Source organism: Python bivittatus, unplaced genomic scaffold, assembly GCF_059951505.1.
Source record: "Python bivittatus isolate LINGU-HERP-01145 unplaced genomic scaffold, Pbiv_v1 ctg000700_np1212, whole genome shotgun sequence".
In the NCBI taxonomy this organism is placed as follows: domain Eukaryota; kingdom Metazoa; phylum Chordata; class Lepidosauria; order Squamata; family Pythonidae; genus Python; species Python bivittatus.
Genome location: NW_028277098.1, coordinates 93,557,645 through 93,576,772, shown reverse-complemented (window position 1 = coordinate 93,576,772; position 19,128 = coordinate 93,557,645). Strand labels below are relative to the sequence as shown.

The following is a 19,128-nucleotide window of genomic DNA, read 5'->3' as shown; positions in this document are numbered from 1 at the left end:
TGTGGTTCAGAGATTTTGAGAATGGCTGCTAAGAGTCCTTTCTTGCAAGATTAGTGGGACAAGGTGGCCTTCTCTGTGCTATGTTACCTCCAGAGACTTGGAAGGCAACTTCCATTCTTGCATTCACAAACACCATGGAAACTTTCCTTCTTCAACAGACTTTTAGCTTTCACTGATTGGTGCACAGGGATTCTGTCACACATATTTTTGTTGCAGCTTTATTTGATTATTATTTGTATATGTTTTGTTTGCTTTACTCTCTTGTACATTGTCTGGAGTTTTAAAATTGGTGTAGTTAATAAATACGGTAAATAAACAAACATAGGAACATCATAATGTGGCCATCATAAGGGAACAGATGGAACCTTTTATTTATTTGTATCCCTAGCTTGTGCAGAGTGCTGTGCAAGTTCAGAAGGCAAAATCGAGGAAGGACTATTAATTCAAAAATGTTTCAAAACTTATATTCTGTGATAAATCTGTTAATAAGAAATGTGCTCTAACACTGAGTAAATTCAACAGTCAAGTAGTTAGAATATTCTATATTGGATCAAGTCATACATATTCTGCTATTTTTGTTTTTGTTTTGTTTTGTTTTAAAGTTTGTACTTGAGTTGCAAAAACTCTAAGAACAGCGTACAAGTAACAAAATGAAGAGATTTTTGTTACGTTCTTATGTTTAAAAACACAATATAATATGAAATAGGGAACAGGGGAAACAAGAATAATTCAGGCATAAAATCCTAATGCTATATAATCTCATATTTTTATACAATTCTTTTAATGACCAGCTATAAAGATTTTATTTATGTTATTTTTATTTATGACATTTATTGAAAAATAGAATAATGGTTGGAATGTAGCCAGACATTTTTGTTCTTATCATGGTAAATGGGATGAAAACATTTCAGAAAGAAGGAAACCATAAATTTTGGTCTTAACTGAATTATTGTACTGGTGTAGTCCTGCTTCTAGACTTGCCTATGTAGCATGACAGAATTGGCCAAGACAGCTGAATTGTTTCTATCTTTACCCTTGCTACAGCGTAAAGGAATGGTTTGATTTTGATTATGTGCTATCAGTTGAGTGTCAGCTCTTAGTGACCACATAGATAGATTTTCTTTAGGAGGAGAAAGGGTTACTAAATACTAATGAATACATAGTGATGTAAAGCAAATGTTTAAAGATATTTGATACAAAAATAATTCTTGATTATTTTAATACAGAACATTTTAAATAAACAAATTATCAATAAACTGCCTTTTCTGTATTAAACATAACTTTGCAGATAAAAATGTAAAATATTATATTCATTAAAATTTCTTTCTTTCTTTTTAGATTATACTGCTTAAGTATATGAAACAGCCAAAATGCCTGTTAGACGTGAAGGACAGGTATGGCTTGGTCTTTTTCTTCAGAACTGTAGAGTTGTTAAATAATATAACAGAGAAACTTACATTCTTAGGGTATAATTATGTGCCAGCACATAGCTAATTCTAGGATAGACTGGAACTAGAAAGACATCCTAGAGAAAAGAAATAGCAAACATTTATGCATCGTTCCCAAGAAAACTGCATGAATGTGTTCATGTATGTACCAGAGTTGAACTTCACTAAAAGGAATCTATTTTTTCTCTCTCTCTTTTAGATATTATTTGTTTGCAGTGGTCAATGTAGGCCCAAGACTATGAATTATGTTAAATTTGTTTCTTTCACCATCTAGAGTCTTTTTTGTTTCCATCATTAGTTGCAGAAGGTAGAATATTTGAACTGATCCCATGCCTCTGCCACAGAAAAGAGAAAGAATTAATCTAGATACAAATTAATTTCCATTTCTCAGGGCTCCTCCTCTCTATCAGATCTGAGACATGACCCATGAAATGCTTTGGCCCAATGTTATGGTTGTCATGAAGGCCACTGAAATTTGGACTGGTCCCGTTGTGAATGTTAAAATCCCATAGCACCAAAGCCTGCGAGTTATTCAGTAGGCCTCTCTGCTAGTTCTATTAATAAATTATGGAGTGGACAGGTCACCAAATGAGTCCTATTCTGCTTCTCTGATGCAAAATCATGTGCAGTGTCTTGAATCAGATCTCAGATTGGAGAGACTCCCTGGCAGAATTAACATATTCCCATAGTCTAGATATCAGTGGTTATCAATTATTTAACATGCAGTTTTGCAAATGAACTTGCCATATTTGCTTTATAGTTATCCAGTTTAGATTTTTCTGCTCTATTTTTCCATCCATACTTATATTTATAAATATACAAAGTGATAGGAATTATTGTTAAACACAATGTACTAAAATCATACATATTGTTTTTAACAGCTTGAAAAGTGTGTAGATGAAGCTATAAGAAAACATGATTTTCAAGCATTGCAACAGTTTTTGGAAACAGATTTTTCTGATGATATTTCTCATAAATGCAGCAAGCAATTTATCAACAAACTAGACAAACTTATATGCCAGGTGATGAATTCTTTATTTTTAATTGTATAAATTAATATTGGAATTTACATAAAATACAGTTTAAAATAGTTTTAAATTTAAAAAAATAGTGGGCTTCATAGTAGTCTGAAATATTGACTCTTGCAGATGAAAAACATAAAGTATATATTTATGGTTTCTAGGTGACAGTGATTGATTGATTATGTGCTATTAAGTCAGCATTGATCAAGCAATCAAATAGTACAATTTGTCCCTAACCTGGTCCTTCAGGCCTTCCAACAGTGTGCCCATTGCTGCTGGAATTGAGCCCATTTACTTTGTTGCTGGACATCCCCTTCTTCTCATTCCTTCTGTTTTTCCAAGCATTATAGACCTTTCAAGGGAGTTAGATCTTTGCATAGTGTGTCCAAAGTATGAGAATTTGAGCCTTGTCATTTGTGCCTCAAGTGAGAACTCTGGGCTGATTGATAATCCATTTTTGTTTTCTTGGCTATTCATGGTATCTTCAGGAGTTTCTCCAGCACCAAATTTCACAAGTCTCAATACTCTTTCTATCCTGCTTCTTCAAAGTCCATAGGTGGCATTGCCCAGCCAATATTGCCTAATTTCGAAAAGCTAAACAGTTTCAGACTTAGTTAACACTTGAAATAGGAGACCACCAGGAAGCCCCAGGGCTGTGCAAATCCTTTTAAAGGTATGTTTTGTAATGTGCAGAAGTGCATATAAAACATCTCTTTCCAAGTCATTAAAGCAGAACATCTTTTCTGAGGCTTGCCTGGCTGCTTCAGAAGCTGCTCCTGGTAGTCTTTGCATGCCTGTGCATGCACAGTGACTTTGCTTCCATGGTTCTAAAATAGCCACAGGACCTGAAAAAAGATGCTACTGTTCCTGCTGTGACTACATGACTCTGGTTAATAGAGGATCGGGATATTAGTGGCTATTAATATTGATGATTTCCTGCTACCTCCTGAATCATAGGCAACAAGCCTTAAATACTGATTTCTGAGGAAGGAGGCTCTTGCCCCCCAGGTCTGTAAGTTTTGGCAATGCATCCAGTTAGTCATTATGTCACTGAATATTGGCCTAGATGTGACTGATTCATCAGTGTTCTTATCATATTCTTATGTTGATGATAGTGCTAAAATAGTAGTCTGTATAAAAAGACGAAAAGGTCTAGGCAGACCAATCTGAACACAGCCTGGATTGACTACAGGAAAGCCTATGACTCAATGCCACACACATGGATCTGAGAATGCCTGGCACTATACAAAGTCAACAGAACACTAAGGACCTTCCTCAAGAACTCAGTGGGACTGTGGAAGACAACATTGGAAGTCAACTCAAGACAACTCGCACAAGTGGCCATCAAGTGTGGCATATACCAAGGTGATGCACTGTCCCCACTGCTGTTCTGCATAGGCTTCAACCCCCTCAGCCAGATAATCACAAGGTCTGGATATGGGTACAAGTTCAAGAGTGGAATCACCATCAGCCACCTCCTCTACATGGATGCTGTATGCTAAGAGTGTATGCTAAGCTGTATGCTAAGAGTGAATGAAATATCGACTCACTGATCCACATGACATGGATCTACAGCAAGGACACTGGGATGTCATTCGGACTGGAGAAGTGTGGTAGGATGAGAATAAAAAGAGGGAAGGTAGTTAAGACCGATGGAATGGAACTACCAGTGGGCCACATAGCAGACATAGAGACCAGCTATAAATACCTTGGTGTCCCACAGTCACACGGGAACTATGAGGAGGAGGCAAGGAAGACAGCAACATCCAAGTACCACCAAAGGATAAGACAGGTCCTGAAGAGCCAGCTCAATGGGAAGAACAAGATCCATGCCATCAACATGTATGCCCTGCCAGTCATCAGATACCCTGCCGGTATAGTGAGCTGGCCAAAGGAAGACATGGAGGCTGCCGATGTGAAGACCCAGAAGCTCCTCACAATGTACGGAGGTTTCCACCCCAAGTCCAACACCCAGAGACTGTACACCAGCCGCAAAGAGGGCGGGCGGGGTCTGATGAGTGTCAAAGCCACTGTCCTGGCTGAAACCCAGAGTATCCAGGAGTACATCAGTAAGATGGCACCCAAAGATGAGCTGCTGAGAAAATGCCTCAGGCAGCAGCAGACATGGGAGGAAGTTCAAGCGGAGGAAATACCATGGCAAGACAAGCCCTTGCATGGAATGTACCATCAACAGCTGAGGTGGCTGACATTGGGAAATCCTATCAGTGGCTGGAAAGGGCCGGACTAAAAGACAGCACTGAGGCACTGATCATAGCAGCACAAGAACAGGCACTAAGCACCAGATCCATAGAAGCAGGGGTCTACCACACTAGACAGGACCCAAGGTGCAGATTGTGCAAAGAGGCCTCAGAGACAGTCCAACACATGGTGGCAGGAATAGCATACACTGAATGGCACAACCAAGTAGCTGGCATTGTGTACAGGAACATCTGCACAGCATATCAGCTAGACCCCCCCCCCCAAGTCCAGATGGGAGATTCCACAGAAGGTTGTAGAGAATAGCAGGGCTAAGATCCTGTGGGACTTCCAGATCCAGATGGACAGGACGGTACTGGCCAATCAACCAGACCTCGTGGTAGTAGACAAAGACCAGAAGACAGCGGTAGTGATAGATGTAGCAGTGCCAAGTGACAGCAACATCAGGAAGAAGGAGCATGAGAAGCTGGAGAAGTACCAGGGGCTGAAGGAGAAAATAGGATGTGGAAAGTAAAGTGGTCCCAGTGGTGGTAGGAGCACTCGGGGCCGTGACTCCTAAGCTGGGAGAGTGGCTCCAACAGATCCCAGGAACACTCTTCTGCACAGTGCTAGGAACAGCTAAGATACTGCGCAGAACCCTCAAACTCCCAGGCCTCTGGTAGAGGACCCGAGATTGAGGAAGACACGTACCACCCATAGGGGTGAGAGGGGAATTTTTAGAAATCAGCTAAAGTTGAATAATTTCTCCCAAAACAGAGAGGTTTGGGTCATAGTATATAATTGCTATACTGTAGAATTTAGAATCCATCTTTTTTTACTCTACTGAATATGGATTTTTGCATAAAAATTGAAACAAGTCTTGATTTTGTTTATGTGTGTTTTTTTTTAATCTCAGGAACTTGACAGTGAAGAAGTTAACAATGTTTCCACTTTGTTGAATATTCTTCAGAAGCATGGCAGAAATATTAACATATTAGGTGAAGTTGGGTTTCCAGCTATGATTGAATATGGTCTTATTCAAAAGATAAGTATGGAAAATAATCCTGACTAATTAGCTAATAGGTCTGCATGTGTTTGGCTGCTTGGTGGTTGAATATTATTGTGCATATTCCGCCATTGTCTTTTGTATAAATGTACATAATATAATCTAACCACAGTGATTGTACAAATTTTTATTTTCTTTCTCTACATGGTTAATTGGTTTGAAAAGGCCAAAGTGATTTTGGAAAATAAAGACAGTGAATATAATGACAAATTTACTACTCTCTTGGAAGATTTCTTTGATGTCCTAATGGTAAATATATCCCATATATATTCTTTCACAAATTATCTGATAAATTTAATATTCACATTGCTTTCAAATACAAAAGGCTTTTTTCATACTTGGCTTTATTTTTCCTCATTGATGTACTAACAGGAAAATGAGCTAATATTTAGTGAACAAAAACTTTATTAAAGCATTTATGTAATTTCATTTCTTCTTTCTATATGCAGATGAAGAATGTAACACTCAGGAATTCAGTTTCTATTAATCTCAAATGAGTAGGCCCTATCTATGTCTATCCAAAGGCATACATTATTTATTTGTTTTTTGGAGAATTTTCTGAAACATTGTGGGATATGGTACCCAGGACTATAGTAGCTATTTTCTTTGTGCAGATTAATTTTAATATATTGTTTATTTTAATTGTAGATAGTACATGATACCAGCAGTGAAGGTATGTCTGAAAATAAATTATGACACAATATTTTAATAGCACTTTAAATATATTTTTCTTATTACTGTCAAATAGCCTAAGTTACAATATTTTAGAAAATCTGTACAGCAGCCTTGCTCAAGCTAGTTCCTCCAGATATGCTGGAATTGCAACTCTCTTGTATTAATTTCTTTATTATTAAATTTATGCATTGACTTTCTTTTTATTTAAACCCTCAAGGTGGCTCACAACAATTAAAAATACAACATATAAAATATAATAAATATAATCTGCCATACCCCCCACCCTTTGGAATATTCACCCCCCAGAGGTGCGATGGGCCCCTACCTTCCCGGCTTTCTGAAAAGGTTTAAAGACCTGGCTCTGCCAGTGGACATGGGGCAATATGGGCCCTAACTGTCCTTGGGGGTGGTTGGCACCCTAACGACGCTCCCAACTTTCCATCTTGCTTAGAAGCTATTTATTATTAGGTCTGTTTTATACATATTGTATTTTAACAAATTTTAGTTTTGCTGTAAACCTCCCAGAGTCATTTCAACGAGATGGGTGGTGACAAATTTGATAAATAAATTAATAAATAAAATTAATGTTTGTGAGATGGTCCAGCAGATAATCAGGCTCTAAACTGTCAGGCTTTAAAAGTCAAAATTTGCACCTTAAATTGTGCATGGGAATTGGCAATTGGTAGTAATTGGTACAGGCACTAGTTAGCAAATACTTGATACATTTTGTTACCATTGTAAATTTCCACACATTTTTCAGGGGTATCCCCATGTAAAGATGTTGCAGTATTTAAGATGGGTTGTAACAAAGGCATGGGTAATTATCACAACAGAACAACAAAAGTCCAACCAGCTCTGGAAGAGTCACAGTGCACTAGCCATAGTTGGGCAGATGTGGTCCTCACCACAGCCGTGGGTCAATGAGCACTTCCAAACTGTGAATTTGCTTTTTTGTGGGAGGTACAACTCCATCCAAAAGAGCCTTCACTTCGGTCCCAATTAAGTCCAATTTCTCCTTACTTGACCTTTGTCTTACCAGATTTCATTTCAGCTTGTTCTCCCTTATTTAACCCATTACAAAGAAACCTTGATTTCTTTGTCAGGAGGAGGAATGGGCATCCATTAAAATTTAATATCCATGAAATCTGAAAGTGGAACAAGAGGGGAAAATATGGCGCAGGGAGAAAGAGAGAAGATAGTTATTTTCTTGCTTGCTCGAGAGGGTGATGGAGAGGAATGATGCCCTCCTCACTCACTGCAGAATGCATGGAGAGGCTACCCAAACAAAATACGTTTGGGTGAGACCTGGGCGCTGCAAGATAAAGTAAGAAAGGGATGATAAAGGCAGGAGGCAAAGAAATAGGAAGAAGCATCTGAGGGTCCCTGTGGTGACTGGCGTGAAATGAGAAGTTGGCTTTGGAAAGTGGCAGAGAAGGAAGAGAGCACATGAACACTGAGGAGATGTGAAAAGAACACTTGGTTCGGGGTCTCCTCTCCCTCTACTGCATTCAAGAGAAAGAAGGGAGACAACAGTGCAGGACTTAGATCTCTCCATCTTTCTCTTCCCCATTGTTCCCCAGGGCAGTGTGCAAAAAGGCCAGTATAACTAATGCATGCACAAAACCAATAACTGTCTGGACAGCATAGCACAGAGAAGTGAGTGCTGCCTGGACTACATCAGAAACAGCAGACTGTTAATTGCAAGTGATGTCTGAAGGACTTTTTTTTTTTTTTTGTATCTGAATGAGGGTTTACTGTCTTGAGATTACACAGTGTTCAAGGTATAGATTCCCTTCATTAGAATTAGGTTGTACAGAACTGTAGACATGAGTACACAGTGGTAGCATCTTATTCAAAAGTTCTGGATACCCACCTGAGCAGTTTTGTGTAGATGGTAACAGCACAGGGGACCAGGAAGACCCTGCAGAACACTGTAGGTCAGCAACCTAAGAGTTGAACAGTAGCTACCCAGTACCACTTTCTAGATGTGTCCTGACAAGAAAAACTGGAACCACTGTGAAATAGTGTCTTTAAGGTCCAGAAGGATACCATGGTTACCAGCATGAGAGCCAGGTCTCAGAGGTCACAAGCAAACAGCTTGGTCAGTCTGTTGCCAAAACAAAAAGCAGGTGGAGACCATCCCTTCCACCCAAAAAGGGATACATTGGCCTGTTACATTGTGAGGGTGGGAGAAAGAAGGCACAAGAATTTGAACCTTGATTTTCATATAAGGAAGTCTTGCATGTAATACATAGCAGTTGCTAAAATTCTTTCATAAAGGCTTCTTTAGCTTTTCTACAATAAACCTTATCAGAAGTTCTTAAGTTCTTGAGTACTGTTCATCTGTTTCAGACCAGCTTTCTGGGAGAAGCCCAGCAGAAGCTGGTGAAAGGTAGAAGAAAACTAGCAGGGTCATATTTCCCTATCTGTTATGTTTCCAGCATAAGCCCCTCACCAAGGCAACCAAAACATTCTCCCAGATGAAACCCCATTTGGAATGGGTCCAGACAATCAGTTTTATCCACATGCATCTGGAGCTGCAAAGCCACCACTTTCTCAGTCATCTCAATATCCAAGAACTGAATATTTCAGACTGAGATGAGAGCTTTTGGCTGTGCTGGCTGAGAATTCTGGGAATTTTAGTTTAGTTCCAAAACATGCGGAGAATGTCAGGTGGGGAAGGCTGCTTTGAAGTTTATACATTTGTGAACCTGTAATTTTCAAGTTTCACTTCATTGAGAGATTTTTGAGGGAAAAATAGCTTTGATCTTAGGTATAAACTGGAATGGAAAAAATGTAATTTAATGAATGCCATTGATTTAGGATTTAAACAAGCTACCACATAGTTGCAATATCTCTTCTAAAGAGCTTGTCAATACTTTGATTATTTCAATTTGTATAAACTTAACTTGTTTTGTGAAACATCAGACAACCAGTATTGACAAAATTCTTTATATTTTAAGTAAAACTGTTTTGTCTTGAATATTCATTTACATGTGAATGTCTTTGAGGTTTAATTATATGATTCTGTAAATAATGTCTTATGTTTTTATCTAGGTAAAATTCAGACACTTGAAAATTTCATATTGAGAACAAGTGCTCTTGCTGCTAATAAGAGAATTAGTATTTATATTCAGCAGGAGGTAAGAATTCTTTTTAATATCATCTTTCTTAGCTTTTTAAACTTCAAATCAGGTATCTTGCTGTGTTTTAGTTGAAATATTCATTTTCTGTATTTCAGATATTTGCATGGGATATTAGTTACATATATCTAATTCTCATGCTTTATTTCTAAATATTAGGAAAAGAGGAAATCTACCTATTTATTGCAAAACCCTAATGTAATAATTTAAATTAACCATACAGACACATGCATTCAACAATGTACGTTATTTACCTATTTCTTCCCTTCTATAACTTCTTGTGTTTAGATACTCATCTTTCCGAATAGCTTGTAGTACATCATTTGAAACTATTTGTATTTTAATGCTGTTGCATTATATACATGTATTCATTTGTCCAATATCTAAGGCTGCCCAATTGCAAAGCAATTCAAGGTGATAAAGAATTTAAAAGCAGATCATAATAAGGAAGAAACAAAAAAAAAACACATATGGCACTGCGACAAGTTCACAAATATTGCCCTGGAAGAGCTAGTTTTTACGGCCTTCTGAATGATAGCAGAGTTGGGTCTGTATGTACATCAGAAGAAATGCTGTCTCAGAGTGCGGGCATGACAACAGAGATGGTATGCCTACTGGGTCCCATAAGATGTCATTGTTAGTTGATTGAGACTCAGAGCACATTGACCTTGTGTGATCTTACAGTGTACAGAAACAATCAAAGAAAGATGGCCTTGCAAATATCTAGGCCCTAAGCCACAAAGGGTTCTATAGATACTTTCAGCACCTTGAATTACACCTGGAAACCAACTGGCAACCAGTGCAACTTGCAAAATAGAGTTGTCACATGGGCGTACCAGGTGTGTCCATAACTATTTGTGCTGCCGCATTCTGTACTGGCTGTAGCTTCTGGGTGGTCTTTGAGGGCAGTCCCATCTAAAGTGTGCTGCAGTAGTCCAAATAGGTGGCTAAGTGACAGTGATAGTGAGAAGGACCTCCCTGTCCAGGAATGAGGCCAAGTGTTGCAGAAGATGAATCTATGTAAAGGCCCTACTAGCCACAACTGCTACCTCTTTGAGAAGAGCTGCAGGTCTGGGAGGTCCCTCAAATTGCACATAGGTTACATGTAGTAAAGTGCAATGCTATTCAGAACTAAAGCTGGAAAATCTCTGGAAATCCATGAACCCTCACTACGCAGCCTTACTAGGGTTGAGCCTCAACCTGTTCCTTCCCATCCAGACCCAACAGTCTTTAGGCACTACGACAGAATCTTGATGGCATCACTTGGTAAGCCAGGGCTCAAGATGTACAAAATGGGTATTATCAGCATATTGATGATACCTGACCCTGTGCAGTTGGATGACTTTGCCAGCGAGGTCAGTCTCCTGTAAATATTAAATACAGGTGAGAGTGTTGAGCCCTGAGGAACCCCACAGAACAAGAACCTTAGGCTTGATACCACCCCCCACTCAACATTGACTGTGGCAACCCATTGGTTTTGATTCCATGATTTATTTTTCAGCAGATACGTTTAGATGGTCACCTGTGATGGTGTCAAAATTTACTTGTCTTCCCTTACAAGCAAAAAAGCTCTTTTGCTCCATTGATTGTCTGTAATGTGCTAGTAGATACAACTGCATATGGCACAACTAACTCTTGAGAGGCATAGTAATTAAAACTAAGATCTCCTTCACTACATTGTGTGGGTATTTAAAGATGTTTTGGGCTATCATATTGCAATTTTTCTTTTTAATATGCTTAATATTCAATTACTTCTTTTTATTATCCTTAGGCAGTAAGAAAACTGAACACCATGCTTATTGCTATGCCTCGAGATATTAGAAAAAAAACAATTTCTACAAAGGAAATGCTACAAGTCATGTAATTAACTTTAATATAATATTCACATTTAACTTTAATATAATGATATGAGTCTTACCCTTGGGTCTCTTGTGGAAACCTAAAATCTTGTTAGGATAATGTTATTTCATGGTAAGATCATTTCATTTATGTTTAAGTAGAATTCGCTCAAAGTTAAACATTTTTAAAGCTGATATTGAAAAGCTGATTTAAATATCATACAATTTTGTTAATTAAAAATAATATGCAGTGTTTTAAGAATATTTCTGTAACCCCTCTAGATAAAACTAATTTACACAATCCAGTAGTAGACAGGGATTTTTTTGCTGAAGAAATAGAGCTTATAAATAATTTTAATGATTTGCCCCCTATGGAACAAAATCCTATCATAGTTAAATCGTCCTGGTTAAGAGAAGAATATAGGCACAGTCACCATCTAAAACTTCACCCCCTCCTAACCTTAAAAGCATTGAAAAGGATGGATCAATCCATGAGACAGTGGCAAATGTAAAAGAAGGGGAGGAGTTGTAGTATATGAATCCAATAATAAATAAAATGTATACACTCTATTGGAAATAATGATTATTAAAGCATATCAAATGGTTATTAAGTCATATTAAACATTTCTTATTTGTACTTTTTTTTTATAAAATCAAAAGCAATGAACAAACCATTATTAACTAAAATAATACATGCAAATGCATTTTGATTAATACATGCAGTCTTTTAAGAAATAATTCTGAAAAACGTAACAATTAATGCTTTGTGCCTTAGATTATTCTTAGTTCTGGACATCACCTGGAATTATACATTGAAAATACTAAACCCCCAGAGATCTGGATGGCTCCCAGCCTGATGACATTCAGGAAGCTATTAAAGACCAGACTATTCTCCCAGGCTTTTGGGTAGGGTAGTGGTTGAGTCCCTGGTTGGGTGGAGTTTTTTGGTTTATATGTTTTCTTCAGACTGCCTCTGATCTGTTTTTTATCTTTTGCTTTTTTTTACTTTTAATTGTAAGCCACCCAGAGTTGTTGGGAGTTGGGTAGCCTATAAATTGAATAAACAAATAAACATAGCTGTATATGTAATTTTTAAAAAATCGATCAAACTGAATCACAGTATTTCTTTGACAGGAATGATATGGGGAAAAGAATTTTGGATGCTGGGGGTAAGCACAGATTATCATTTCAACATACATATTAATGTTATCCAGAGCTGTTTAATGCTAAGCGTATGCATTTTAATAGTTTTCTATAGCTTCCATGCCACACAAGAAAACAATGTTTCCATAGGATCAGTGATGCAGAACCTTGGAAGTAAAGCCATTGTTTCATTCAGTATATTCCATTATGTTCCACCCATCATTAATAAATCAGCACTCTCAGTTCATTGACTTGTTTTCTTCCCTGAGCATGTCAGTTTTGTTCTTCAGTTGCCTTATTTTGACTACACAGCATTTAAATCCAGCACCTCACTTCAACGTAAGTCAGGGGGTTGCAAATATTTTAAGCTAGTGATTGTGTATGGAATTTTGAGAGCAGGTGGTGGATCATTTCATAACATGGCTTTTCTTTTTCCTAGGAGGTAGGAAAACTTCCAAATAAAGCCTGAATAGTAGCCAACCGCCATTTTTATTTTGTAAGAATACCTCTGTGGACCCCAGAAGCATTCTTGAAAATAAAGGTGGTGCTGGCCTACAAGTCAGCTTCCCATTTTGTTAGAAGTAAAAGAATCCTTCCCAAAATGCATGTAGGGCAGAGATTCTTGTGGGTGTTGAAAGGTGTCCACAGGTACATTCATACGCATGGATACTACACTGAGTACTTCAGATTATGTAACAAATTATATGTATTGTTGGTGTGTGTGTGCAGATATATTATGTATATAATTAACTGGCAGGTAGTAATATTTAAACTCTATAAAAAGGCTTTATGGTAATGTTCCTGTCATATATATATATATATGTTATAGACTATGATCTCCAAGTTGCAATCACTGAAGCATTATGCAGAATGACATCAGAAAAACAAAGAGGAGAACTGGCAATCCAGTGGTTTCCGATGGATTTTGTTAGCAATGCATTTAAACAAATTAAAGATTCTGAGTTTGAAACAGTAAGTCAAATTCAAATACTGGTTCTTTCAAAACAGGAAAATTATCAAAGTATTTATACTACTTTTCTCTTTAAATAGGACTGCAGGAAGTTTCTTAACCAAGTGAATGGTATGCTTGGAGATAAAAGAAGGTATGCAAATCATAACATTAACCAAATACAGATTTCTAATTACAGAATATACGCCCTAAATAATTAAGCATGATTTTTCATAAGTTGAAGAAAATAAGAATCATAAAATCATTCTTTGAAATTGTTATTCATGTTTGCTAACATCAGCCATCTAGATGTAGCATTAGCCATTAATGAAACTTAATAAGCACATCCTGTTAAATTTTATCGTATCAGTTTTTTGAGGGTGTGTCCTATTGTATGTCAAAAGCTGGGATAAAACCAATTACATAATAAATAATATTCTGTATATCTTATGGAGGGAAAAGCATGAATTGTTTGCACACAGAATTCCATTAATTTTCCTTTCAATGTAACCCCAGCGAAACAAACACTTATCCAAAGAAATGCATATATATTTCCCATACTCATACAAAGAACTCCATGAAATAGAATATTAAATAAAATTATTCTCATGATATGTATTTACTAGAATACATTTGGCCACTCAGACAATCAATATGTGTAGAGATTGCTTAAATCTGAATCATCCCATGGTATGAAGAAAGCAGACATTTAAGTATTAGAAGAATAAAATGTTTGGATGTCAAGATTTTCAAAGAAATATAGTAATTTATTCAGATTTAAGCATGTAGGTTTAAACAATCTATTTCAGGCTAGTTTCACAGATATACAACATATCTATTTTTTGTTCATTTAATTTGTTAATTCATACTATTTACCATTTACTCCTCTTACATCTAAGTCTCAATCTTTCACATGCCATAGTCATCATCAGATGAACTCATAGATGTTGACCTCTAGTGCCCATTATAACTGGGCAATTGAGGTTTTCACATAATGCTTTATAATAATGTAGAGAAAGTATAGACTAGGTTACCAGCCTTGGTCATGCCTGTTGCATTTCATGGAATCAGCAAGGACATCATAGGTAAGTTTGGGCACACTTTGGCCTGGATGTCACAAGTGCCACCCATCTTCTCCCTATTATCTTCCAAGCATACTTACTGTATTCTATGCAAGCTAAGATCTCTTATCCAGAGACCACTTTGCAAACAAACATATATTGCCAGCGTCCCACCAACAACGATGAACATATAGTGCACCGAGTTACAATATACTCAGGATTATATAAAAGTGAATGCATTTTTTTTAAAATACTTTGTTTTTCAGTACTATATGTTTTATGAGCATGAAACTGAGCAAACTCAGGGAGGCAGTGAAGGACAGGAAGGCCTGGCGCAATATGGTTCATGGGGTCACGAAGAGTCGGACACGACTTAACGACTAAACAACAACTATATGTTTTACCTTTTTCTCAAGGAAAGAGGTGATGGGAAATGGGAATTCTACTTTTCTGAGTAGAAAGAACAAAGAGATTAAACTGTTTTCATTATGAAAATGCTTTCTTTCAGGGTATTTACCTATCCTTGTTTATCAGCTGCCCTTGATAAACATGAGGTAAGTTCTTTTCTTTTGACTGTTTATATATTATCATGATGCTTTATTTGAATTTAGGAATTTGCATTTGGCTTGTAACAATTCAAAGAGTTTTGATTTAGAAATGGGAACCAAATATTCTTAAGCTAATATCAGAACTAGTCATTTGGATGCAAACATTAGCACAATATATTGGGCGTGTTCAGACATAAGCCGTTTCAGGATAGAAATTAGCTACTTTGTTAAACTGGGAATGACTGTTACCTCCATATCCTCTTTCTCACCTCCTTTTATGTCCTGGCCCTTGTGCTTTTGCTTTATGCTCTGTGTCCTGGCCCTTGTGCTTTAACTAGTCTTTGAAGCTAATATTAAACCACAGCTCCTGTTTTCAGACATACATTGGAACCTCGGGTTACGAACACCTCTGCTTACGAACTTTTCGGGTTGCGACCAGCTCCGGCCGCAAAAATTTACCTCGGTTTGCGAACTCCGCCTCGGGGTACGAACCGGATCCGCGGCCATTTTCCGCTGTGACATGTGGTCCGCGGCCATTTTTCCACCAGTGCCACGTGGTCCGCGGCCATTTTCCACCCGTGCCACACGGTCCGCAGCCGTTTTTCCGCCCTGCCGCGCGGTCCGCAGCCGTTTTTCCGCCCTGCCGCGTGGTCCGCGGCCGTTTTTCCGCCCTTGACGCGTGGTCCGTGGACGCCATAATGGATTAACAGTAATTACATTGAACCTTATGGGAAAATTTGCTTCGGGTTGCGAACAAATCGGGTTGCAACCAGAGTCACGGAACGGATTAAATTCGTAACCCGAGGTACCACTGTAATTGAAAACTGTAGTTTAAATACTACAGATAAAGCACTGAAGCTCTTCCACAAGAAGAGTGAATGCACTGTTGTGACACTTACCCTTGCCATGATAAGCCATGTTTATTACACCAAGAATGTTTCAGAATGTTATAAAAGCTATGCATATATAGAGTTAATATGATTCTATTATAGCTACAGATGCCAGCAGATGAAAACCTTGAAGAATGTTGGATTGACTTTAATGTTGGTAGTAGAAGTATATCCTTCTATGTTGCTGCAGATGATAAAGTAGGTTAAGTTTTCTTTATTGAACAAAACTTTTAGATTGTAACAACATTTTTAGTTACCAGAATCAGAATAGTGTGATCGTGAAAGTCAGTGTTCAAAGAAAAGCAGTTGAGTTTTAATGTGATGCAACTTTAAAATATAAAAAAGAATCCAGTGTTTTTAAAATATGTGGTAGAGAATATCAACACATTTCTCAGTGTTATTTTGCAGATGCATGTTTTTTTTCAGATTAATAATTAAGCTTTACGGTATCTTGTACATGCTCCCCCTCTTCCTGATGAAGATCAGTTCCCTTCTGCTGTTACTTAGGCATTCCATTATCCAGTAATCTCCTTACCAGCATGACAGATACAGTCTAAGATTGATTGTTGATGATTCCTAGATGGATGATTCTAGGGGACTTCCATGTATATGATGAGGCTGTCCTATTATGTTCAAGTCAGGATGACACATGACAGCACATTTAGCAGGTTACATTCTGGATTTGATTTTCATGGTTGGGCAGGAAGAACTAAAATGGCTGATCTAATACTTAGCACAGTGCCATGAGGAGATAATTGACTGCTGAGACTGAAATTTGCAGCGGCTTTCCCAATTCATAAGGATGGAATGGAAATTAGAATAGATCTTGCAGGCAAATGCATTCTGATGGTTTCTTGATGCCTCTGGAAATGTTTTCTGGTTAGTTTGGCTGATGTTCTCATTAAAGTCCTCTTAAACCATAATACCACAGGGTCCATATCGCTGAGAATGGGATCTAGATATACTCCAAAAGAGTTATTTTCCCTGATCCTAAGTGCCAAATGTCAAGTTTGGAAAATCTTTTGTTCATGCTCTTAGTGTCCCAGAGCACTCAGAATGACTATTTAATATAATGTCAGATACTGTCAAGCCATTGTGATTAATCTACTTAACTGTTTAATTCCACCTTAATATTTACTGCTCATAATATAAAAAAGCCCTTAATTCACAGGCAAAATATTTGTCCCTTTTCAGGAAAGGCAACTGACTGCTCATATTGGTTCCATATTCTCTGGGGACACAAAAGAGGGGTGAAGAAGAGTTTTATAACTCTTATTTTAAGCTGTAAGATTGTGTGCACATACAGAATGTATCCTATGGTTACCTAACCTTTCCTTTGGTAAAGTTATTGGCAAAGCCAATATTCCTGTTTTGGTCTGTTGGGGAAGGAAACATGTATCAGAGACAAAAGTTAACATCATTAACACAAACTACTGACAAACAGTTGGTCATCCTGGAGAAATATATTTTAGAAATACTACACCAAATATTCAGCTATGATCTATAACAGTTAACAATATCACACTTCCTTACTTTTTCCATGAATTTAATTTTTAGGGTCATCAGTGGGAAACCGTGTGCATACCAGAAGAAGAAGTTGGGACCTACGTAATTGAAGGTACTTGAGATTTCAAAGTATTTCTTATTTTCAGAATTTTAAAGATAAATATGGTATTCAAAGTTGCTCATTTCTATTTCAAAGAAACTTTTACTACCTTATTTGTGTGTTTTTTCGATGTTTGCAAAGCAAATACGTTACTTCCAAATAAACAGCTATTTAATACTAAAAAGATAAGTTTGATCTCTCTATAGAAAAAGAAAAAGAGAAGTTGTTAACGGTACATCTAAAGAACCCAATGTCTGTTGGTGCCCAGGAAGGTGAGAAAATAATCTTGCATTTCGATTCTGCATTGGAAATTGTGGATGCAGTAAGAAAAATTTATGATGCAACAAAATGTCAGGTAACACCTTTTTCTTTTTCTCTTGTGGAATAAAAATGACTAACCACTGTTTACTGTTATATTTGCAATTGGTCATACTTGTTTATGCATAATTGTATATAAGCAGTTGAAGATAAGTGTCTCAAGTATAAAGCAGTATAATTCCAGCAGTTATTGTCTGAATAATTACAACCACAATATAAGGAAGGAATGAGATACACATTCATCCACATTTTTTAAAATAAGTAATTCTGTAATATTCCTGGGCTTTGAATTACCATGTAAAATAATAATTCATAAATATTTCACATCTAGAGAGCCAGTTTGGTGTAGTGGTTAAGGCATCAGGCTAGAAAGCAGGAGACTGTGAGTTCTAGTCCTGTCTTAGGCACAAAGCCAGCTGGGGGACCTTGGGCCAGTCACTCTCTCTCAGCCCTAGGAAGCAAGGCAGTGGCAAACCATTTCTGAAATCTTGCCAAGAAAACTGCAGGGACTTGTCCAAGCAGTTACCAGGAGTCAACAGTGACCTGAAGGCGCGTGCGCACACGCGCGCACACACACACACACACACACACACAGACTTCACATCTAGTTTAAAAATATTGCACTTGCAGTGTTACTGTCAAGTAAGATGAAAATGAAAGAATTGGAAAAGCTTTGCAAATATTTTGTAAACCGGAGGATTTGTTTCCCAAGTGAAAGAGAAAAACAAAACAGATTAATGAATCCCTTTTTTATCATAATAGCACATTTACTGTAAGTAAAAGTAAGCTAAGCTAGAACGAATATGAACTTCTTATGTAATGCTTTCCTTTTGGGGGGTTTTTTCCCCCCTATATCTTGCTTCAGGGGTTTACAAGGAAGAATACTGTGTCGGTTGCAAAAACAACAGTGCATGTAGTTTTTGATGAAAGTGGATCACAGGTATATATTTTAGTTACAAATGTTAAATATTTAATATATGTATTTAATCTGGGCAGTACATATGGAATGAAAACATTAAAGCTACAGATGGTATACATTTTTTAATTTTTGGTCAACATATCGTTCAATTTTATTTAAAAAATTCAACTGGCCCCTGTCCAGCAAACAATTGGTTCTTTATATGTATGAAATTACATATTTACATACGAGGTTTTACTCATTATCTTTATAAACATTCTCAAACCTGTGATTAGGTGGTATTTCTATTAATATATAAGCGCAAAA

At 37.2% G+C, this 19,128-nt stretch overlaps 1 protein-coding gene across 1 annotated transcript in view; it reads left to right on the top strand.

Moving 5' to 3' along the window:
• Positions 1-5,759: 5,759 nt before the first annotated feature.
• Positions 5,760-19,128, top strand: part of SYCP2 (synaptonemal complex protein 2) — a 60,010-nt gene continuing 46,641 nt past the window's right edge. Inside the window, exons 1-12 of the mRNA XM_088154132.1 lie at positions 5,760-5,981; positions 6,381-6,405; positions 9,465-9,550; positions 11,322-11,410; positions 12,523-12,557; positions 13,361-13,503; positions 13,582-13,634; positions 15,050-15,095; positions 16,082-16,177; positions 17,537-17,597; positions 17,792-17,940; positions 18,769-18,843. Of these exons, the coding sequence (XP_088010258.1) occupies positions 5,877-5,981; positions 6,381-6,405; positions 9,465-9,550; positions 11,322-11,410; positions 12,523-12,557; positions 13,361-13,503; positions 13,582-13,634; positions 15,050-15,095; positions 16,082-16,177; positions 17,537-17,597; positions 17,792-17,940; positions 18,769-18,843 (963 nt within the window). The 5' untranslated portion in view covers positions 5,760-5,876. The remainder of the gene's footprint in view (positions 5,982-6,380; positions 6,406-9,464; positions 9,551-11,321; positions 11,411-12,522; positions 12,558-13,360; positions 13,504-13,581; positions 13,635-15,049; positions 15,096-16,081; positions 16,178-17,536; positions 17,598-17,791; positions 17,941-18,768; positions 18,844-19,128) is intronic.